We start from the raw sequence: 17098 nt of genomic DNA, 5'->3' as shown, positions 1-17098 counted from the left end.
CACTTTGGGCACAATTTGGACATGTTCACTGTGGGGTGTACTCACTTATGTTGCCAGCTATTTAGACATTAATGGCTGTGTGTTGAGTTATTTTCAGAAGACAGTAAATCTACACTGCTATACAAGTTGTACACTGACTACTCTAAGTTATATCCAAGTTTTATTTCTATAGTGTTGTCCCATGAAAAGATATAATAAAATATTAGGGCTGTCAAACGATTAAAAATCGCGATCAATCTCAGAATTTCATATAGTTAATCGCGATTAATCGCATTTAAAAAAAAAGTTCTGTGTAAATGTTATAGAAAACAAGGATTTTTAAGTGAAATGTTACAATTAAAATGGTGAACACATTTTATGCTAAATGTACTTATGTTAAAAACTGCTGGGACAAGAGAAAACTGTAAGGGAGTTTTATTCACTCACAAACTAGGCAGTAATACTATCCAGCAGATAAGGCGTAGTTATTGTAACAGACTTTTCTGTGGTTGTATCGTGACAATGGTTTGATGGATGTTTCTACACAAAGTGAGTGTGTTTTGACCCTTTGGGGCTTCCATAGTTCATGGACTAGCATGCTTGGCTAACGCGATGACTCTAGCTGTCCGCTATTCGGTACCGTAACAGAAAAAGTAATAAAGTGTTCTGCTCCCGACAACTTGTGAATATACCGTGTATTTATTTCTTTACTAAGCAAGTGCATCACTACGACACTCGGTTACATTATGTTAACAAACCGCAAATGAAACAAACGGTGGCAAGTCCGACGTTAAAACGTTGGTTCTACCAGTCAGACCCAGGGGGGCGCACCCCACACTTTGAGAAACGCTGTCTTAATGAGAGATGCCGTGCACGGTCAAGTCTCAACATGAACTACGGATGACTCACAGGGCCAAATAGAATTTGCGTTAACGGCACTATTTTTTTTAAATCGCGTTAAATTGAGATTGCGTTAATGTGTTATTATCGCGTTAACTTCGACAGCCCTAATATATATATACTGTATATATACAGTATATACAGTGTATCACAAAAGTGAGTACACCCCTCACATTTCTGCAGATATTTAAGTATATCTTTTCATGGGACAACACTGACAAAATGACACTTTGACACAATGAAAAGTAGTCTGTGTGCAGCTTATATAACAGTGTAAATTTATTCTTCCCTCAAAATAACTCAATATACAGCCATTAATGTCTAAACCACCGGCAACAAAAGTGAGTACACCCCTTAGTGAAAGTTCCTGAAGTGTCAATATTTTGTGTGGCCACCATTATTTCCCAGAACTGCTTTAACTCTCCTGGGCATGGAGTTTACCAGAGCTTCACAGGTTGCCACTGGAATGCTTTTCCACTCCTCCATGACGACATCACGGAGCTGGCGGATATTCGAGACTTTGCGCTCCTCCACCTTCCGCTTGAGGATGCCCCAAAGATGTTCTATTGGGTTTAGGTCTGGAGACATGCTTGGCCAGTCCATCACCTTTACCCTCAGCCTCTTCAATAAAGCAGTGGTCGTCTTAGAGGTGTGTTTGGGGTCATTATCATGCTGGAACACTGCCCTGCGACCCAGTTTCCGGAGGGAGGGGATCATGCTCTGCTTCAGTATTTCACAGTACATATTGGAGTTCATGTGTCCCTCAATGAAATGTAACTCCCCAACACCTGCTGCACTCATGCAGCCCCAGACCATGGCATTCCCACCACCATGCTTGACTGTAGGCATGACACACTTATCTTTGTACTCCTCACCTGATTGCCGCCACACATGCTTGAGACCATCTGAACCAAACAAATTAATCTTGGTCTCATCAGACCATAGGACATGGTTCCAGTAATCCATGTCCTTTGTTGACATGTCTTCAGCAAACTGTTTGCGGGCTTTCTTGTGTAGAGACTTCAGAAGAGGCTTCCTTCTGGGGTGACAGCCATGCAGACCAATTTGATGTAGTGTGCGGCGTATGGTCTGAGCACTGACAGGCTGACTCCCCGCCTTTTCAATCTCTGCAGCAATGCTGACAGCACTCCTGCGCCTATCTTTCAAAGACAGCAGTTGGATGTGACGCTGAGCACGTGCACTCAGCTTCTTTGGACGACCAACGCGAGGTCTGTTCTGAGTGGACCCTGCTCTTTTAAAACGCTGGATGATCTTGGCCACTGTGCTGCAGCTCAGTTTCAGGGTGTTGGCAATCTTCTTGTAGACTTGGCCATCTTCATGTAGCGCAACAATTCGTCTTTTAAGATCCTCAGAGAGTTCTTTGCCATGAGGTGCCATGTTGGAACTTTCAGTGACCAGTATGAGAGAGTGTGAGAGCTGTACTACTAAATTGAACACACCTGCTCCCTAGGCACACCTGAGACCTAGTAACACTAACAAATCACATGACATTTTGGAGGTAAAATGACAAGCAGTGCTCAATTTGGACATTTAGGGGTGTAGTCTGTTAGGGGTGTACTCACTTTTGTTGCCGGTGGTTTAGACATTAATGGCTGTATATTGAGTTATTTTGAGGGAAGAATAAATTTACACTGTTATATAAGCTGCACACTACTACTTTTCATTGTGTCAAAGTGTCATTTTGTCAGTGTTGTCCCATGAAAAGATATACTTAAATATCTGCAGAAATGTGAGGGGTGTACTCACTTTTGTGATACACTGTATATATATAATGCACTATAAGTGATTAATGAAGTACACAAAACATCCACAGCCTTCAATAAAATAAAACGGATAAAAAAGGTTAGCAAAGAATTGAGAACTGGTTGTCAAAATATGACAGGCTACTCCGACATTTCAGTTCTTAGAAAAAAGGGATGGTAGAAACACTGAAATACAAGCAGGACCACCACACCACTGACCAACTCTGGGGCAACCTGCTCATTCACAACGGTTCCACCCCGATGCCAACTGAGTTCCCAGCTTGTTGGTATCTATCTGTGGTCTTCTGTAGTTATAAATATCCAAACACATCTCTTAATCTTTGTTAGCTACAGTCTGATTGTGACACTTATGATCTGTCCTGTAATTTGAGTAATGTCTGACAGCAGTGTTAACAATAAAAATTCTATAGCGGTGCCCCTTCTGTCACACGTGGGGCATAATATTGTTTCTATTGTACATCGGCACACACACAAGCTTTACAGTATTTGTGACCTTATCATCCACGCCAAACCATCCTGACCATTGAAGAACAGCATGAAAGGGGGCTAACAAACCAATACCAATGCATTATTAATTCATTATTATTATGAATACCATTATACCCCTTATCACTTTTCGCATGTGTTTTCATGACAAAACGTAGTTTGGGAGACCAGATAGACTCATCTAAGATTCCACTTGGTGATAGACCGTGTAGTGTGTGACCGTCTATCAGCGATTAATCGAGTAGTGTGAAAACCACAACGACTGAAAAAGACTAACAATTACAAGAGATAAAGTTGTGTAGTGTGAGCTGTACAGCAATCCGAACACCTTGAAAGTCCTGTAGTGTGGACTTAGCATTACTGTCAGTTAAGAGGAACCGGCAAAACCGACTTGAATTCTGTAACCAAGTCACCAGAGCCTCGACATCGAGTCTCAGCTCTGCCTGCCGTCTGGGCTGAGCAGCCACATGAACAACGATTGGCCTGTTGTTTAGATAGGGGTGGGATATTAAAACGCCAGATAGGGACTCTCTCATAACTAATGCAATTACGACCTCTGCTGGCTGATTTATGGCACCTGCACAGTGACGGGCGCTGTCAGGGTGTGTCTCTCCGTACACAGTGCTGATCTGCACTGCACTCGTCAAAGTGTAGGTGACAAAATGCATACGGCTGCTGCCCACGTGTTGGAGGGGGCATGGGTTAGCTTTGTTCTCCTCAATCAGAGTGGGGATCGGCATTGGTGGAGAGGTAGCATGACGCAATCGGGCAAACTCACGTGTGGACTACTGCAACTCCCTCCTGGCAGGTGCTTCCATGTCCACTATTAAACCCTTGCAGTTCATTTAAAATGCAGCTGCCCGTCTGGTTTTTAACCAACCTAAACACTGCCACATCACCCCACTGCTGCGTTCTCTTCACTGGCTTCCTGTAGCCGCACACATTCAGTTTAAAACCCTGATGCTCGCCTACAAAGCCAAAAATGGACCAGCCCCAAGCTACCTTCGAGGTCTAATCCAACCCCGCTCTGTACCACGCAACCTCTGAGCCACTAGCCTCGCTCGACTTGATCCTCCATCCAGGACTCGAGGAAGACCAGCATCAAAGCTCTTCTCAGTACTGGCACCCAAGTGGTGGAACAAGCTTCCTTTGTCTGTAAGAACGTCTGAGTCTTTCACTGTTTTTAAAGAACGATTAAAAACCCACCTCTTTACTAAACACTTAAGCTGACTTGTACTTACTTACACTCACTTAAACTAATTCATTTCTTGCAAAAAAAAAAAAAAAAACACTTAGGTTCTAACAGGTTTTAGCAGATTTGTGTTCTTGAACTGTTGTTTATTTAAACTAGAGCATGGTAATGTTCACTATGGAAGCACTTCTGTAAGTCGCTCTGGATAAGAGCGTCTGCTAAATGCCGAAAATGTAAATGTAATGTAAATGTAATTGGACGCGCTAAAAGGGAGAAAAAGGAGATAAAATGCATAAACTAAAAAAAATAAAAAATCACAGCTGGGGTTCAAACTCAAGAGCTTAAGATCCCAGCAGTGATGGGCTAGCCATAGACCAATGCACCACCCACAATGCATTTTTTCTTGCATATACTGTTTTAGCGACGTAGTTCCTCGGGTAAACCTGTTTGCCTAAGACAATCTGATATTATTTGTAAAACTTTTGTACGCTTATCTTGCTGTTTTTACCCAGTCAGCACTTGTATGCTGTTGAAGTACAGATATCTCACCATACCTGTCTCACTGTTGTGAATGTCAGGATTTAGTAGTCCCTCAGGACTCTGGCATGGCGTTTCTTGTTATCATGGCTCTGAGCTTGAGTTATGAGTCACAGAGGAGAAGCGTGTCACTGGAACCTCTTTATTCAGTGTAGGATCACTGGCCTGCCCTCAGTCACATTAAAACCCCAGATTATGGCGTGGTTTAGCAATCATGACAGCATTGAATGTTGGCCTTGTCTGTCGATGCACACATGGGAAACAGGTTATGTGTTATTTATACTTAACAAACAGGCCACACTGAGAAGCCATTCTACTTGGCTTCTCATAGCCTGACTTCTGCCTTCAGTAGAGCGGTGTCCACTGTGTGAAATACAGCGTAGGCTTATGCAAACCTTGCTCAGACCTAGTAAAATATAGAGAGACTTGTCTGTAAGACTGTTTGATTTGGAAGGAGGACTGTTCCTGGGTTTTTTCCTAATGTGTGGCAGTGACAAAATTTGAGGTGCCCAGTAAACTGTGTGTGTTGGTGTTTATCTGTGGTCTCCTGTAGTTATAAATATCCAAACACATCCCTTAATGTACGTGTACAAATGTACTGTATGTTAGCTTCAATCTAAGTGTGACACTAATGATTTGTCAACATCTCTCCTGTAATTTGAGTACTGTCTGACAGCAGTGTTATGAATAGAAGTGTGATAGAACTGCCACTTATACTGCCTCTGATCTCTGATTTCATGCTGAAATGTTTTGGGAATGCATAGGAAAAATAATCGTGGGTTGTTAACACTCAATCTGGCCAAAAGTATGTATCATCTGACCATGAGTTAGTTGGACAAACCATTTTAAAAACATGGGCAATCGTTTGGAGTACCCCTTAGACTTCTGGGAAGGCTTGCACAAGATTATTATTTTTTGCCTAGGGTTGAGGTCAGGGCTTCATGCAGGCCACTGGAGTTACAAACATATGAAACCAGGTCTTTATAGACCTTATTTTGTTTACAGGGGCGCAGTCCTGCTGAAACCCAAAAAAGCCTTTTCTGAACTGTTGCCACAACTGAAACGCCTGAATTAGAGAAACAAAAATGTTTTTTCCATATGTTTATGCTCCCATAATGCATCAATCTTTACGGAAGATATAGTATTATTAATAACATTAAATCTACAAGACTGGCAAACTACAACATTATATTGATTTCGAATGGGATTTATGTAGACACCCGAACAGGAATGGGAAGCCGGACCCTCTGTGACCCATGGTGGCATATCAAAACCACCTCCTTGCTTCTACACTCACTGTCCATTTTATCAGCTCCACTTACCTTATAGAAGCACTTTGTAGTTCTACAATTACTGACTGTCATCCATCTGTTTCTCTACATACTTTTTTAGCCTGCTTTTACTCTGTTCTTCAATGGTCAGGACCCCCACAGGACCACCACAGAGCAGATATTATTTAGGTGCTGGATCATTCTCAGCACTGCAGTGACAATGACACGGTGGGGGTGTGTTAGTGTGTCCACTCACTGTCCACTCTGTTAGACACTCCTACCTAGTTGGTCCACCTTGTAGATGTAAAGTCAGAGTTGATCGCTCATCTAGTGCTGCTGTTTGAGTTGGTCATCTTCTAGACCTTCATCAGTGAACACAGGATGCCGCCCACGGGGCGCTGTTGGCTGGATATATTTTTTGTTGGTGGACTATTCTCAGTCCAGCAGTGACAGTGAGGTGTTTAAAAACTCCATCAGCGCTGCTGTGTCTGATCCACTCATACCAGCACAACTCACACTAACACACCACCACCATGTCATTGTCACTACAGTGCTGAGAATGACCCACCACCCAAATAATACCTGCTCTGTAGTGGTCCTGGGAGAGTCCTGACCACTGAAGAACAGCATGAAAGGGGGCTAACAAAGCATGCAGGGAAACAGATGGACTACAGTCAGTAATTGTAGAACTACAGAGTGCTTTAATGTTTTAATGTTATGGCTGATCTGTGTAACTTGCTGTGTGTCTCTCTTGTAGGATCATTGATCGCATGGATGGGGTACGTCTGCTCTGGTCATTGCTGAAGAACCCAAATCCTGATGTCCAGGCCAGTGCTGCATGGGCTATCTCTCCATGCATAGAGAATGCAAAGGTGAATGCATGTGATTTGCATATAAAATAGGTGTTGGGTGCAGTTAGGTGCAGTTGGGTAGGTCTAAGTTCTTTCACAAGTTCCTCTCATTATGCTGTCTTCAATGTAGTCATGTAGTTGCCTCATCACATGTCCAAAATAATGCCAAGTTCACACTACACGACTTTCTGATTTGCAGGGTTGCTGTACAGTTCACACTACACAACTGAATCTCTTGCACTCGGGAGTCTAACCCACTTTAAACTTTGCTAACCTGAGAGCCAGAAAATGACTCTATAAATGTCAGACTAACAATGTCAAACTCACTTAGATCTGTTAGCTGTATTATTTTTCTTTTTTAACATTCAACTATTTCTTTATAAATAGTTTCTTTATAAATAGTCTGTGTGTATTTCACACTACATGACTGATTGGTGATAGGGGGTTTCACATTACACGATTTATCACCAACTGGAATCGCAGGCGAGCTTCTTTGATCTCCCAAACTACGTTTTTTTTTGTTTTTTTTTTTACAAAAACACACGTGAGAAGTGACGAGGGGTTTAATGATACCACGTCTAAAAATGCACGTCAACAAGTAGCGAGAGATCAAAGTGTTTGTGTGCTGATGTGCATCGTAATATTAAGGAGGAAAAATAAATGAATCTAAGTGGATTTGGCAACGCGAACAGCATGTATTGTTCTATGGTAAGTTGGAGGTTAATTAATATTTTGCAATGCAGTGTTGGTGTTATGTTTTGTAGAGAACGATCAAGTCAGAAATACTGTAAAACGTGTGTGCCGATGTATTCTGATATAAACTATATTATCCCCCTGTCCCACCTGTTTACACTCCTCTCCTACATTTCCCCTCACAACGTATCTTGTGTTCTCATTGGCTGTTCGACAGAGCACTCATTGCCAGTTGTGCAACTCAGATCAGATATCTGACATGCTAGAAATCTCCATTCGGTCGCCGAGCGCTCAGCGAGCCGGTCGGATCGAGTTGTTGGGTAGTTCACACATAGCGACTGAGAGCCGAGTTTTGATCGTCGAGCGAACTCGGAGTTGCTCCCGAGCTGAGAAATCTAGCGCCGAGCAAAAATCAGGGCAAAATTTGTGTAGTGTGAACTAGGCATAATGTAACTTGTGGGACCTAATGTGATTCAGTAGCTTCTTTTTTGTACTGATTAATTTTCTATTTATAAATAAATAGTTGAATGTTAAAAAAGAAAAATAATACAGCTAACAGATCTAAGTGAGTTTGACATTGTTAGTCTGACATTTATAGTCATTTTCTGGCTCTCAGGTTAGCAAAGTTTAAAGTGGGTTAGTGACAGAAGCAACACAATCAAATGGAGATCTGGGTCAGCCACACAGGAGTGTTTATAACGAGAAATACCCATGTGGCTTAAGTTAGCAGCTGCAGGGTAGATTTAGAAGAATATCATCAAGGAGATTTCAGATCCCACAGGAAACATATGCATACACACACATGCATGAACAGTTGCATAGAGGCAAGTGGGCCAGTTTGACTGCCCTTTGACTATGTGGTCCCATCCACAGAAGGGTTTGGTGCACTGTGTGTTGTTAGACATTTACCTTATCCCCAGTTTAAAATGTATTTGCAATATAAGCCTCAGGAGCCCTTATATCAGTTTGTACCAGATACCATAGCCTGTTCTCTGGCATCAATGAGTCACGGTCAGCCAATGACCTGTTAGTGTTAGTATTTTGTTTTTCTCTATTTCTTTCAATAGAATAATGCAACAATTGAACAAAGCAAATGTATTATGTAGTATTTTATAGCTGCAGGATATACATAATATCGATGATCTTAAAACCTACTGCTAGTCTGTATGACTACATTGGGAACTCAATAACCCCCTTAATCTGCTTCTGTTCTGATGCGATAAACAAACACCACCCAGAGATTCAAGTGTTCAAGCTTTATAACAACCATCATGAAAACTAACGACCTGTCAAAAAAAATCTGAAAGAGAACTGTAACGTGTGGAGAGAAAGGACCCAAGATGCAGAGATAAATTAACTTATAATTCTTTATTTAACAATAAATAATTATAAACAAAAAACCATGCAAAGGAAAACATAACTGGATCGGGGTGGGGAACCCCGAACGAAGCTGCTGGCGCCGCAGGGTAACTGAAAGAGAAAAACAAAGAACACACAAGGGGAAAAAAGCGAAGCCCGACGCGAACCCCGATCGCTCTGGCGCAAAGGGGTTCGCTAACCTCGTGCGCTATCGCTGCAGGTAACTGAAAGAGAAAAACAAAGAACACACACAAGGGAAAAAAGCGAAGCCCGACGCGAACCCCGATCGCTCTGGCGCAAAGGGGTTCGCTAACCTCATGCGCTATCGCTGGGGGAAAATAAAGAAAAGCCCGTGCGCTTACAAATGCCGCAACAGGAAAAAACACATCAAACTGAAAACCCGGGTAAAACAAATCAAAGAAAAGCAAAAATCGGCTTATTGTAAAAGCCACTCGAGTATTACCACCAGCACGTAGAGACTGGGAATGGGCAGGAGCGACAACGGCTTATAGGAAAAGCCACTCGGGCATTAACACCAGCACGTAGAGACTGGGAATGGGCCGGAGCGAAAACGGCTTATAGGAAAAGCCACTCGGGCATTAACACCAGCACGTAGTGACTGGGCAGGAGCCGGAGCAAAAACGGCTTATTATAAAAGCCACTCGGGAATTAACACCAGCACATAGTGGCATTGACACCAGCACGTAGAGACTGGAAACAAAAAACGTTGGCATAGGAGTCAATAGGGTGGATTCGAACCAGGACTGTGGGACACGGAAAAGCAACAGCTTAACCGCATGGCCACGACGGCTGTAATGAACCTGCTGCAGCCTTTTGGCTTAAGGGCTGCTGGGATAGAGCGGTTAGCTAGGCATAGGCTTAATGCTAGCAATGCTAGCGTTAGCTGAATCTAAACACCAAAGATAAACAACAGCTCGAGGGCTGTAAAAACCCACACCAGCTATCCCTAAACAAGAGAACCAAAATCCTAGCTTACCTCGGCCTTGCGACCTACACACCCCAGCGCTCCAAGAGCAAAAATCAAGCTGATGTTGTGCCACCATGCCAAACAAAAGAAAGAAAGGAAAACAAAAGGTGGCTAGACTGCAGGCGTCGCCCCCTTAAATAGGGAAGTCACAGCTGCAGGTCGTTCGCCCTAATGAGCTGGCCATCTATATGAGGCCATGGTCCTAGGTGATCTGTAAAGCCTGCGACATCAGGAACCGGTGGTAGGTTCTACTGACGCCGCAGACACCTTACAAGAACATCATTTTATTGCAACAAAAGTGCAATGGTTATAACAAGCTTTCAAAGAATTTTAACTTTCCTTTAAAATAGCAACTTATGGCGGAGCTGCAAAGCTACCTTGTTGTTGAGAAAAAACAACAGACTACTTAGCAGTTTTATCAGAGAAAATACTTGTGTTACTTCAAGAGAATTACAGGATGACCTGATAAAGATGTCAGTGGCAGCCATAAGAAGAACTTTATTGCCAGACTCTACTATACATGCCATAGTTCTTGAACACAGTTTTATGGAGTAATTATGGCTTATGACTAGAAGTATACTGTCCATGGACAACCCCAAATCAGAAAAAGTTGGGACAGCATTTAAAAAGCAAATAATAAAAAAACACAAAGTTTCTAACATTTGCTTTGACTTTTATTTGATTGCAGACAGGATGAACCGAGATATTTCATGTTTTATCTGCTCAACTTCATTTCATTTATTAATAAACATCCATTCCTGCATTTCAGTCCTGCAACACATTAAAAAAAAAGTTGGGACAGTTAAGCATTTACCACTTTGTAATGTTGCTATTCCTTTTCACCACACTAAAGACATTTTGGCACAGAGGAGACCAAGTGATTTAGTGTTTCAGCTTTTATTTTGTCTCATTCTTCCTGCAAACACGTCTTAAGATGTGCAACAGTACGGGGTCGTCGTTGTAGCATTTTTCCTTTTAAAATTCTCCACACATTCTCTATTGGGGACAGGTCAGGACTGCAGGCAGGCCAGTCCAGTACCTGTACCCTCTTCTTCCACAGCCATGCCTTAGTATGTGTGCAGCATGTGGTTTTGCATCGTCTTGTTAAAAAATGCATGGACATCCCTGGAAAAGATGACGTCCTGAAGGCAGCATATGTTGCTCTAAGATCTCAATGTACTTTTCTGCATTAATGCTGCATCACAGAAGTGTAAATGACCTTTGCCAAGGGCACCATGACAGACCCTGGCTTTTGGACTTGTTGCTGATAACAGTCTGGATGGTCCTTTTCGTCTTTGCAAAAAAGACCTGGAATGCTGATTCATCTGACCACAATACACGTTTCCACTGTGTGATGGTTCATCCTAGATGCCTCCGAGCCCAGAGAAGTCGACGCCGCTTCTGGACATGGTTAACATAAGACTTCTTTTTTGCACAGTAAAGTTTAAGTGGCATTTGTGCATGTAACTCTGTATTGTAGTGCTTGACAAAGGTTTCCCAAAGTAATCCCTCACCCATGTGGTTATATCAGATATTGTTGAGTGGTGGTTCTTGATGCAGTGCCGTCTGAGGGATCGAAGATCACGGGTGTTCAGCTTAAGCTTGCACGTTTGGCACGTTACGCACTGAAATTCCTCCTGATTCATTGAATCGTTTAATGATATTATGCACTGTAGAGGGAGAAATATGCAAATCCCTTCCAATCTTTCTTTAAGGTTCATTGTTTTTAAACATTTTAATAATTTTCTCACGCATTTGTTGACAAACTGGAGATCCTCTGATCATCTTTGCTCATCAAAGACTCAGCCTTTCCTGGATGTTGCTTTTGTACCAAACCATGATTACAATCACCTGTTCACATCACCTGTTTGGAATCACATCATTATTTTGTTTTTTTACCTCATTACTAGCCTTTAATTGCCCCCGAATGTGTCGCAGGTCTGGAATGCAGGAATGGAGGTATATTAACAAATGAAATGAAGTTGAGCAGACAAAACATGAAATATATTGGGTTCAAACTGTCTGCAATCAAATAAAAGTTAAAATAAATGTAAGGAACACTGCATTTTTATTTTATCTGCATTTTCCATACTGTCCCAGCTTTTTTGTGATTTGGGGTTGTAAGTGGTATTACTTATACTGGAAGTCATTTTGACCATTTTCCGACAAATTAGACATCTTTTATCTTTATCCTTTTCTTGTTTGCCTTTTTGACTTGTAGCATCAATCCTCCTGGTTACAGTAAATTTCCACACTGTTGAAATGTTCTAAGTTTTTATCACCCTTAGCTTCAGAACCAGGCTTGTCCTCAGTGCTGTGTGCTGTGTGTGCTGATGCGGGTCGGCTTGAAAGGAATCCTTAGTGACCCGCCACAGCTGGTGACTTTACCACACTTCCTCTGCCTCTCTTTCTCTTTCTCTCTTAGTCTCTTCACTCTCTCTTTTCTCTGCCTGTTGCTGGATTCATCTGTATTCCCATGTTGCTGTTTCCTGCTCACTTCTCTCAATGTTCTGCTGTCTCTTGCCCAAACTCACTAAACGTCAAGCTCATCTTCTGGCACATCTGACTATGGCTGAACTCTATTGCACCCTGACTTCATTCTGCTGCTGCTTTCCTCACCTGCCTGCCGTTTTCTCATTAGTCAGAGATAAATTGTGTCATCTGAACTGTGTCATCTGAACTGTGTCATCTGAACTGTGTCATCTGAACTGTGTAATCTGTAATATACTTTGGGCTGGAAGACCGTGCCTTGGGCACATTTGGATCACAAAAACTAAACAAATATGATGGAGGTAAAAACAACTTTAAATGAGTTTAGAGGATGAATAAATAATTGTGCTACTAGTTGGATAGGCATGTACAGTACTTCCATTTACTGTTAGCTAACACTCAAATGACAGCTTATTATTGTGGAATGCCTTATTCTATAGATAGCTGAAAATCAAGCTTGCTTTAGTGTCCTATTTGTTTACACATACAAAAAATTGAAATGCAATTTATTTATGTTTATTTTATTTAATGTAGGTTCAAGTAGGTTTGCTGGGTGTCTGTGTTTTTAATGAACATTTTTAGGGAATAAAATCTATAAATTTTAAAATGGTCAATGCTACAATCAGCCTATTAATGAAACGTATTTACTTGTCACATACACCGAATAGGCATAACATTATGACCACCCTCCTACTATTGTGTTGGTCCTTCTTTTGCAGCCCCATATGCTACAAACTGTGATGCACTGTGTATTCTGACACCTTTCTATTAAAACCAATATTAACTTCTTCAGCAATTTGAGCTACAGTAGCTCGTCTGTTGCATCAGACCACACGGGCCAGCCTTTGCTCCCCACGTGCATCAATGAGCCTTGGCCGCCCATGTCCCTGTCACCAGTGTACCACTGTTCCTTCCTTGGACCACTTTTGATAAATACTGACCACTGCAGACCGGGAACACTCCACAAGAGCTGCAGTTTTGGAGATGCTCTGTCCCAGTTGTCTAGCCAACACAATTTGGCCCTTGTCAAATTCGCTCAAATCCTTACGCTTGTCCATTTTTATTGCTTCTAACACATCAATTTTGAGGATGAAATGTTTACTTGCTGCCTAATATATCCCACCCACTACTAGGTGCCGTATTAAAGAGATAATCAGTGTTATTCACTTCACCTGTCAGTGGTCATAATGTTTTGCGTAGGTGTATTACAAATAAGTAAAGTCACTTCATCATCTGAGTATTAGTTCATTATTTTTACAAAATGAAATTTTCAGAGTTACAATAAATAATTACAGGTGCTGGATTGGGGCTGTTTTGGGGGTTTTCATTAGTTGGCAAAAGTACAAAATCCATGACAAGTATGATTTATTTGTGTAATAGATGCAAGATATTGTGATGACACACGACTGATTAATTTCACCTCAATGTAATCATGAATTCAGCCAAAACACTAAATTAGAGCTTAGAACTCCAGAATGCAATATAAAATAATGAAAAATATGCAACATGCTAGTTTTATGCCACAACACTTTTTAGCCTCAAATTTTAACAGGTGTATTCCTTTATTCGTTTTCAGTAACCTGGAAAGGGTGTTAATTCACTACAGGTCAATACAGAATATTAGGCTGCATTCACATGATACTCTGCAAAACCACTTTTGCGTAGCTGTGCCATTGTTTCCTCTGGAGGCGGTGGTGGCACTTACTTTGTGTGTGGCACACAAATTTGATGCTGTGATGCTCGTTTTTTTTTGTTTTTTTGTCGATAAATTAATTTAAATGAGTTGCACTTAATTTGAAGAACTGATTTATTTTTGACCCAGTTTGCTGTTGACTTTTTTAAACCACCACCAATCAAAAAAATTGTTTCTATGATGGACAGAAGGGACTGTTGTGGCGTAGCGGTTTAGGCACTGGACTAGTAATCCAAAGGTTGCTGCATGGTTCAAACCCCACTACAGCCAGGTTGCCACTTTTGGGCCCTTGAGCAAGGCCCTTAACCCTCAATTGCTTAGACTGTATACCATCACAGTACTGTAAGTCGCTTTGGATAAAAAAGCGTCTGCTAAATGCTGAAAATGTAAATGTAAGTAAAGCACAGATGGTGGAGAGAAACTGATTTTGACTGTTTCACAAAACACTGAACTGTTTAAATCACTCAAATCTATTTTGACATTGTAAGAAAAATATGGCATGGTGATTAGTGAGCTGTGAAACGGTTAGGTTTGTATTTTAGAGATCTTAACTTTAAATGATTACTAATGCTGGAATTGCTTGTTGTGGCTTTGTATCTTAATATTATTTATACGTAGATTAACAAAACACTAAAATTTCATGAAGCCACTTTATGGTTTATGGGTTTGCTGGGTTTTTATATTCTCACATTTCCAAATGAAGACCACTGCAGAGCGTTCTTGTTATAGACTGAAATAGATTTTATATCAAACTTCAGTTTGTCAATATTGTCAGTGGTAGTTATGATTTTAAACTTGCCTCTCAGTGGCACAGCCAGCAGAAATCGCTTTTGCTGCATATCATGTGAATGGCTGAACGCTGCGGTAAGCGGCAGTATGTGCCCCCACTGGAGGCAATGTTTTAAAACAAGGCCACAGGACCATGGTGCTGCTCAGCATGCACGTTTCCTCTTGTACCACAGTGTTGGTAAACAAGCTATTTCTTGTTTGCCTCATGCTATTTATAGGGTGTGTTCGAAAACCTAGGGAGCTCTCTACATAGACGCATTTTACGTCATCCTATGCGCGCTCCCGAGAAGGAGGCTGTTCAAAATCCTAGATGCCTTAATATGCTCACTAGTAAGGTATCTTAAAATTTCAATGGTATTTTGACTTAAGAACAAGGAAGCATCTGATGCTGCCTTAGCGGTGAAGACAATCCCAGCATTCAGTGTGGCATAACTTTTCTCACAGAAAAATAAAGTATATGGAGGACGGAGTTATTTTCAAAATTAAATGAATTATCATTGATTTTTAATTTGTATAAACTTGCACAAGTGTGATTTATTTGCAAATTCTGCCTTGTCAGCAAATTTAACCATTTTCGGTACACGGAGGGAGATGTTAGTTAACATGCTAGCACGTTGTGCCACCCCATTCCATTGCTTTGAATGGCATGAGGCTAACTTAGCTTAGTTAGCGAAAACTGATGGAATCGCTGTCTGAGTAGCGCGTTCGAATAACATGCCTTATAAGTTAATGACTTATTAGAATCCTTTCTGCTTAGGCAGCTGCCTATGTAGGCAGTAAGACAGCAAGGCGGCTCACTAGGTTTTCAAAAAAACACCCATAGACTACCTTTCAGTAATTTTCATTGGATGGATAAAGGTTAAAGGCCTTGCTTGGAGGCAACTTGGCAGTGATGGGGCTTGAAGCAGCAACCTTCTAATTACTGGTCCAGTGCCTAAACCACTGAGCTTGCAATGCCCTAAAAATGAAACTCATTATAGGGTGGAAGACTGTGCTTGCCTTGTCATGAAACTGACTTTGACAACATGCAACCCTCTGATCTGGAGTTAGATGCGCTACCATTGTGCCAAAAGGTCTCATTGCTGACATGTGTAAATACTTAAATCTAAAGTCAAAACTAAACCAAATAAGAACAAATTATGTATTTGGTACCTGTCTTTCTTTCACTGATGCTTTATGTTGCACTCAGCACACTTATAATTTTATTACTTTATATAATTTTATTCTACAGTAGACCCTTAACTTACGAATTTAATTGGTTCTGAAGGGCTGTTCTTAAGTCAAAATGTTCGTTAGTTAAACCTGTTTTTTCCGTAAGAAATAATGTAAATAGAATTAATCTGTGCCAGACCTTCCAAACCCCCCCTTACCTAACCTTTCTAATGTCTTAAATGGTTTTTTTTGTTATAAATACAAGTACATTTTCCCTTAAATCTTAAATTATAGAATAGACATTACTGTAATAAACAATAATAAACAACAATACACAGTAGTACTGTATTGTACATAAAAACACACATCACATTTCAGTACAGTACATGTGCTGTATCATACACCATAATAAATTTCCTTCTTTTTTAATAAAATGTATCTACCGGAAACAACAATAACTCTCATATTTCTCTATTATTTCCTTCTTTATTTCAATAGTGTTGTATTTTTTAGGTGTAATTGCACGAAAGAATACTTTACTCAGCAAATTCCTTCTTCTCTCTTACTCACTGTCCCCGCTCTCTGATACACAGTGACAGCTACTGGCAGGAGTAATTATACCACAACAAATGTAATAGATTTTTTCATTTGCACATCACTGCGCTTTTTTTTGCACCTTCTCTGGGGACATTTTAATATTGAATTTTACAAAATATAAAGAAAACACCAAAAAAACACCGTCCGCAATATGCCCAGTGTTTCTGGAAAACCGGACCAGGTGTGATGAAAATAAAATGAATCATGAAGAATTAAGTTTTATTTAGGATTCAGGATTTGCAAAATATTGTTTTGGGATTTAAAGATGATGAGTAAACAAGCTAGCATGTTTTAAGTAGAAATGCATGGAGCTCAGTCTCTGTTGGGCTTGTGGGAA

At 40.9% G+C, this 17098-nt stretch overlaps 1 protein-coding gene across 1 annotated transcript in view; it reads left to right on the top strand.

Annotated features, from left to right (window-relative positions):
* odad2 (outer dynein arm docking complex subunit 2) overlaps positions 1-17098 on the top strand; it is a 144950-nt gene that overhangs the window by 96931 nt on the left and 30921 nt on the right. The window contains exon 17 of the mRNA XM_063003614.1: positions 6907-7021. Within this exon, the coding sequence (XP_062859684.1) occupies positions 6907-7021 (115 nt within the window). The remainder of the gene's footprint in view (positions 1-6906; positions 7022-17098) is intronic.

The sequence above is a fragment of the Trichomycterus rosablanca genome, chromosome 10 (assembly GCF_030014385.1).
Source record: "Trichomycterus rosablanca isolate fTriRos1 chromosome 10, fTriRos1.hap1, whole genome shotgun sequence".
Lineage (NCBI taxonomy): Eukaryota > Metazoa > Chordata > Actinopteri > Siluriformes > Trichomycteridae > Trichomycterus > Trichomycterus rosablanca.
This window is presented reverse-complemented; position numbering and strand designations above follow the sequence as displayed.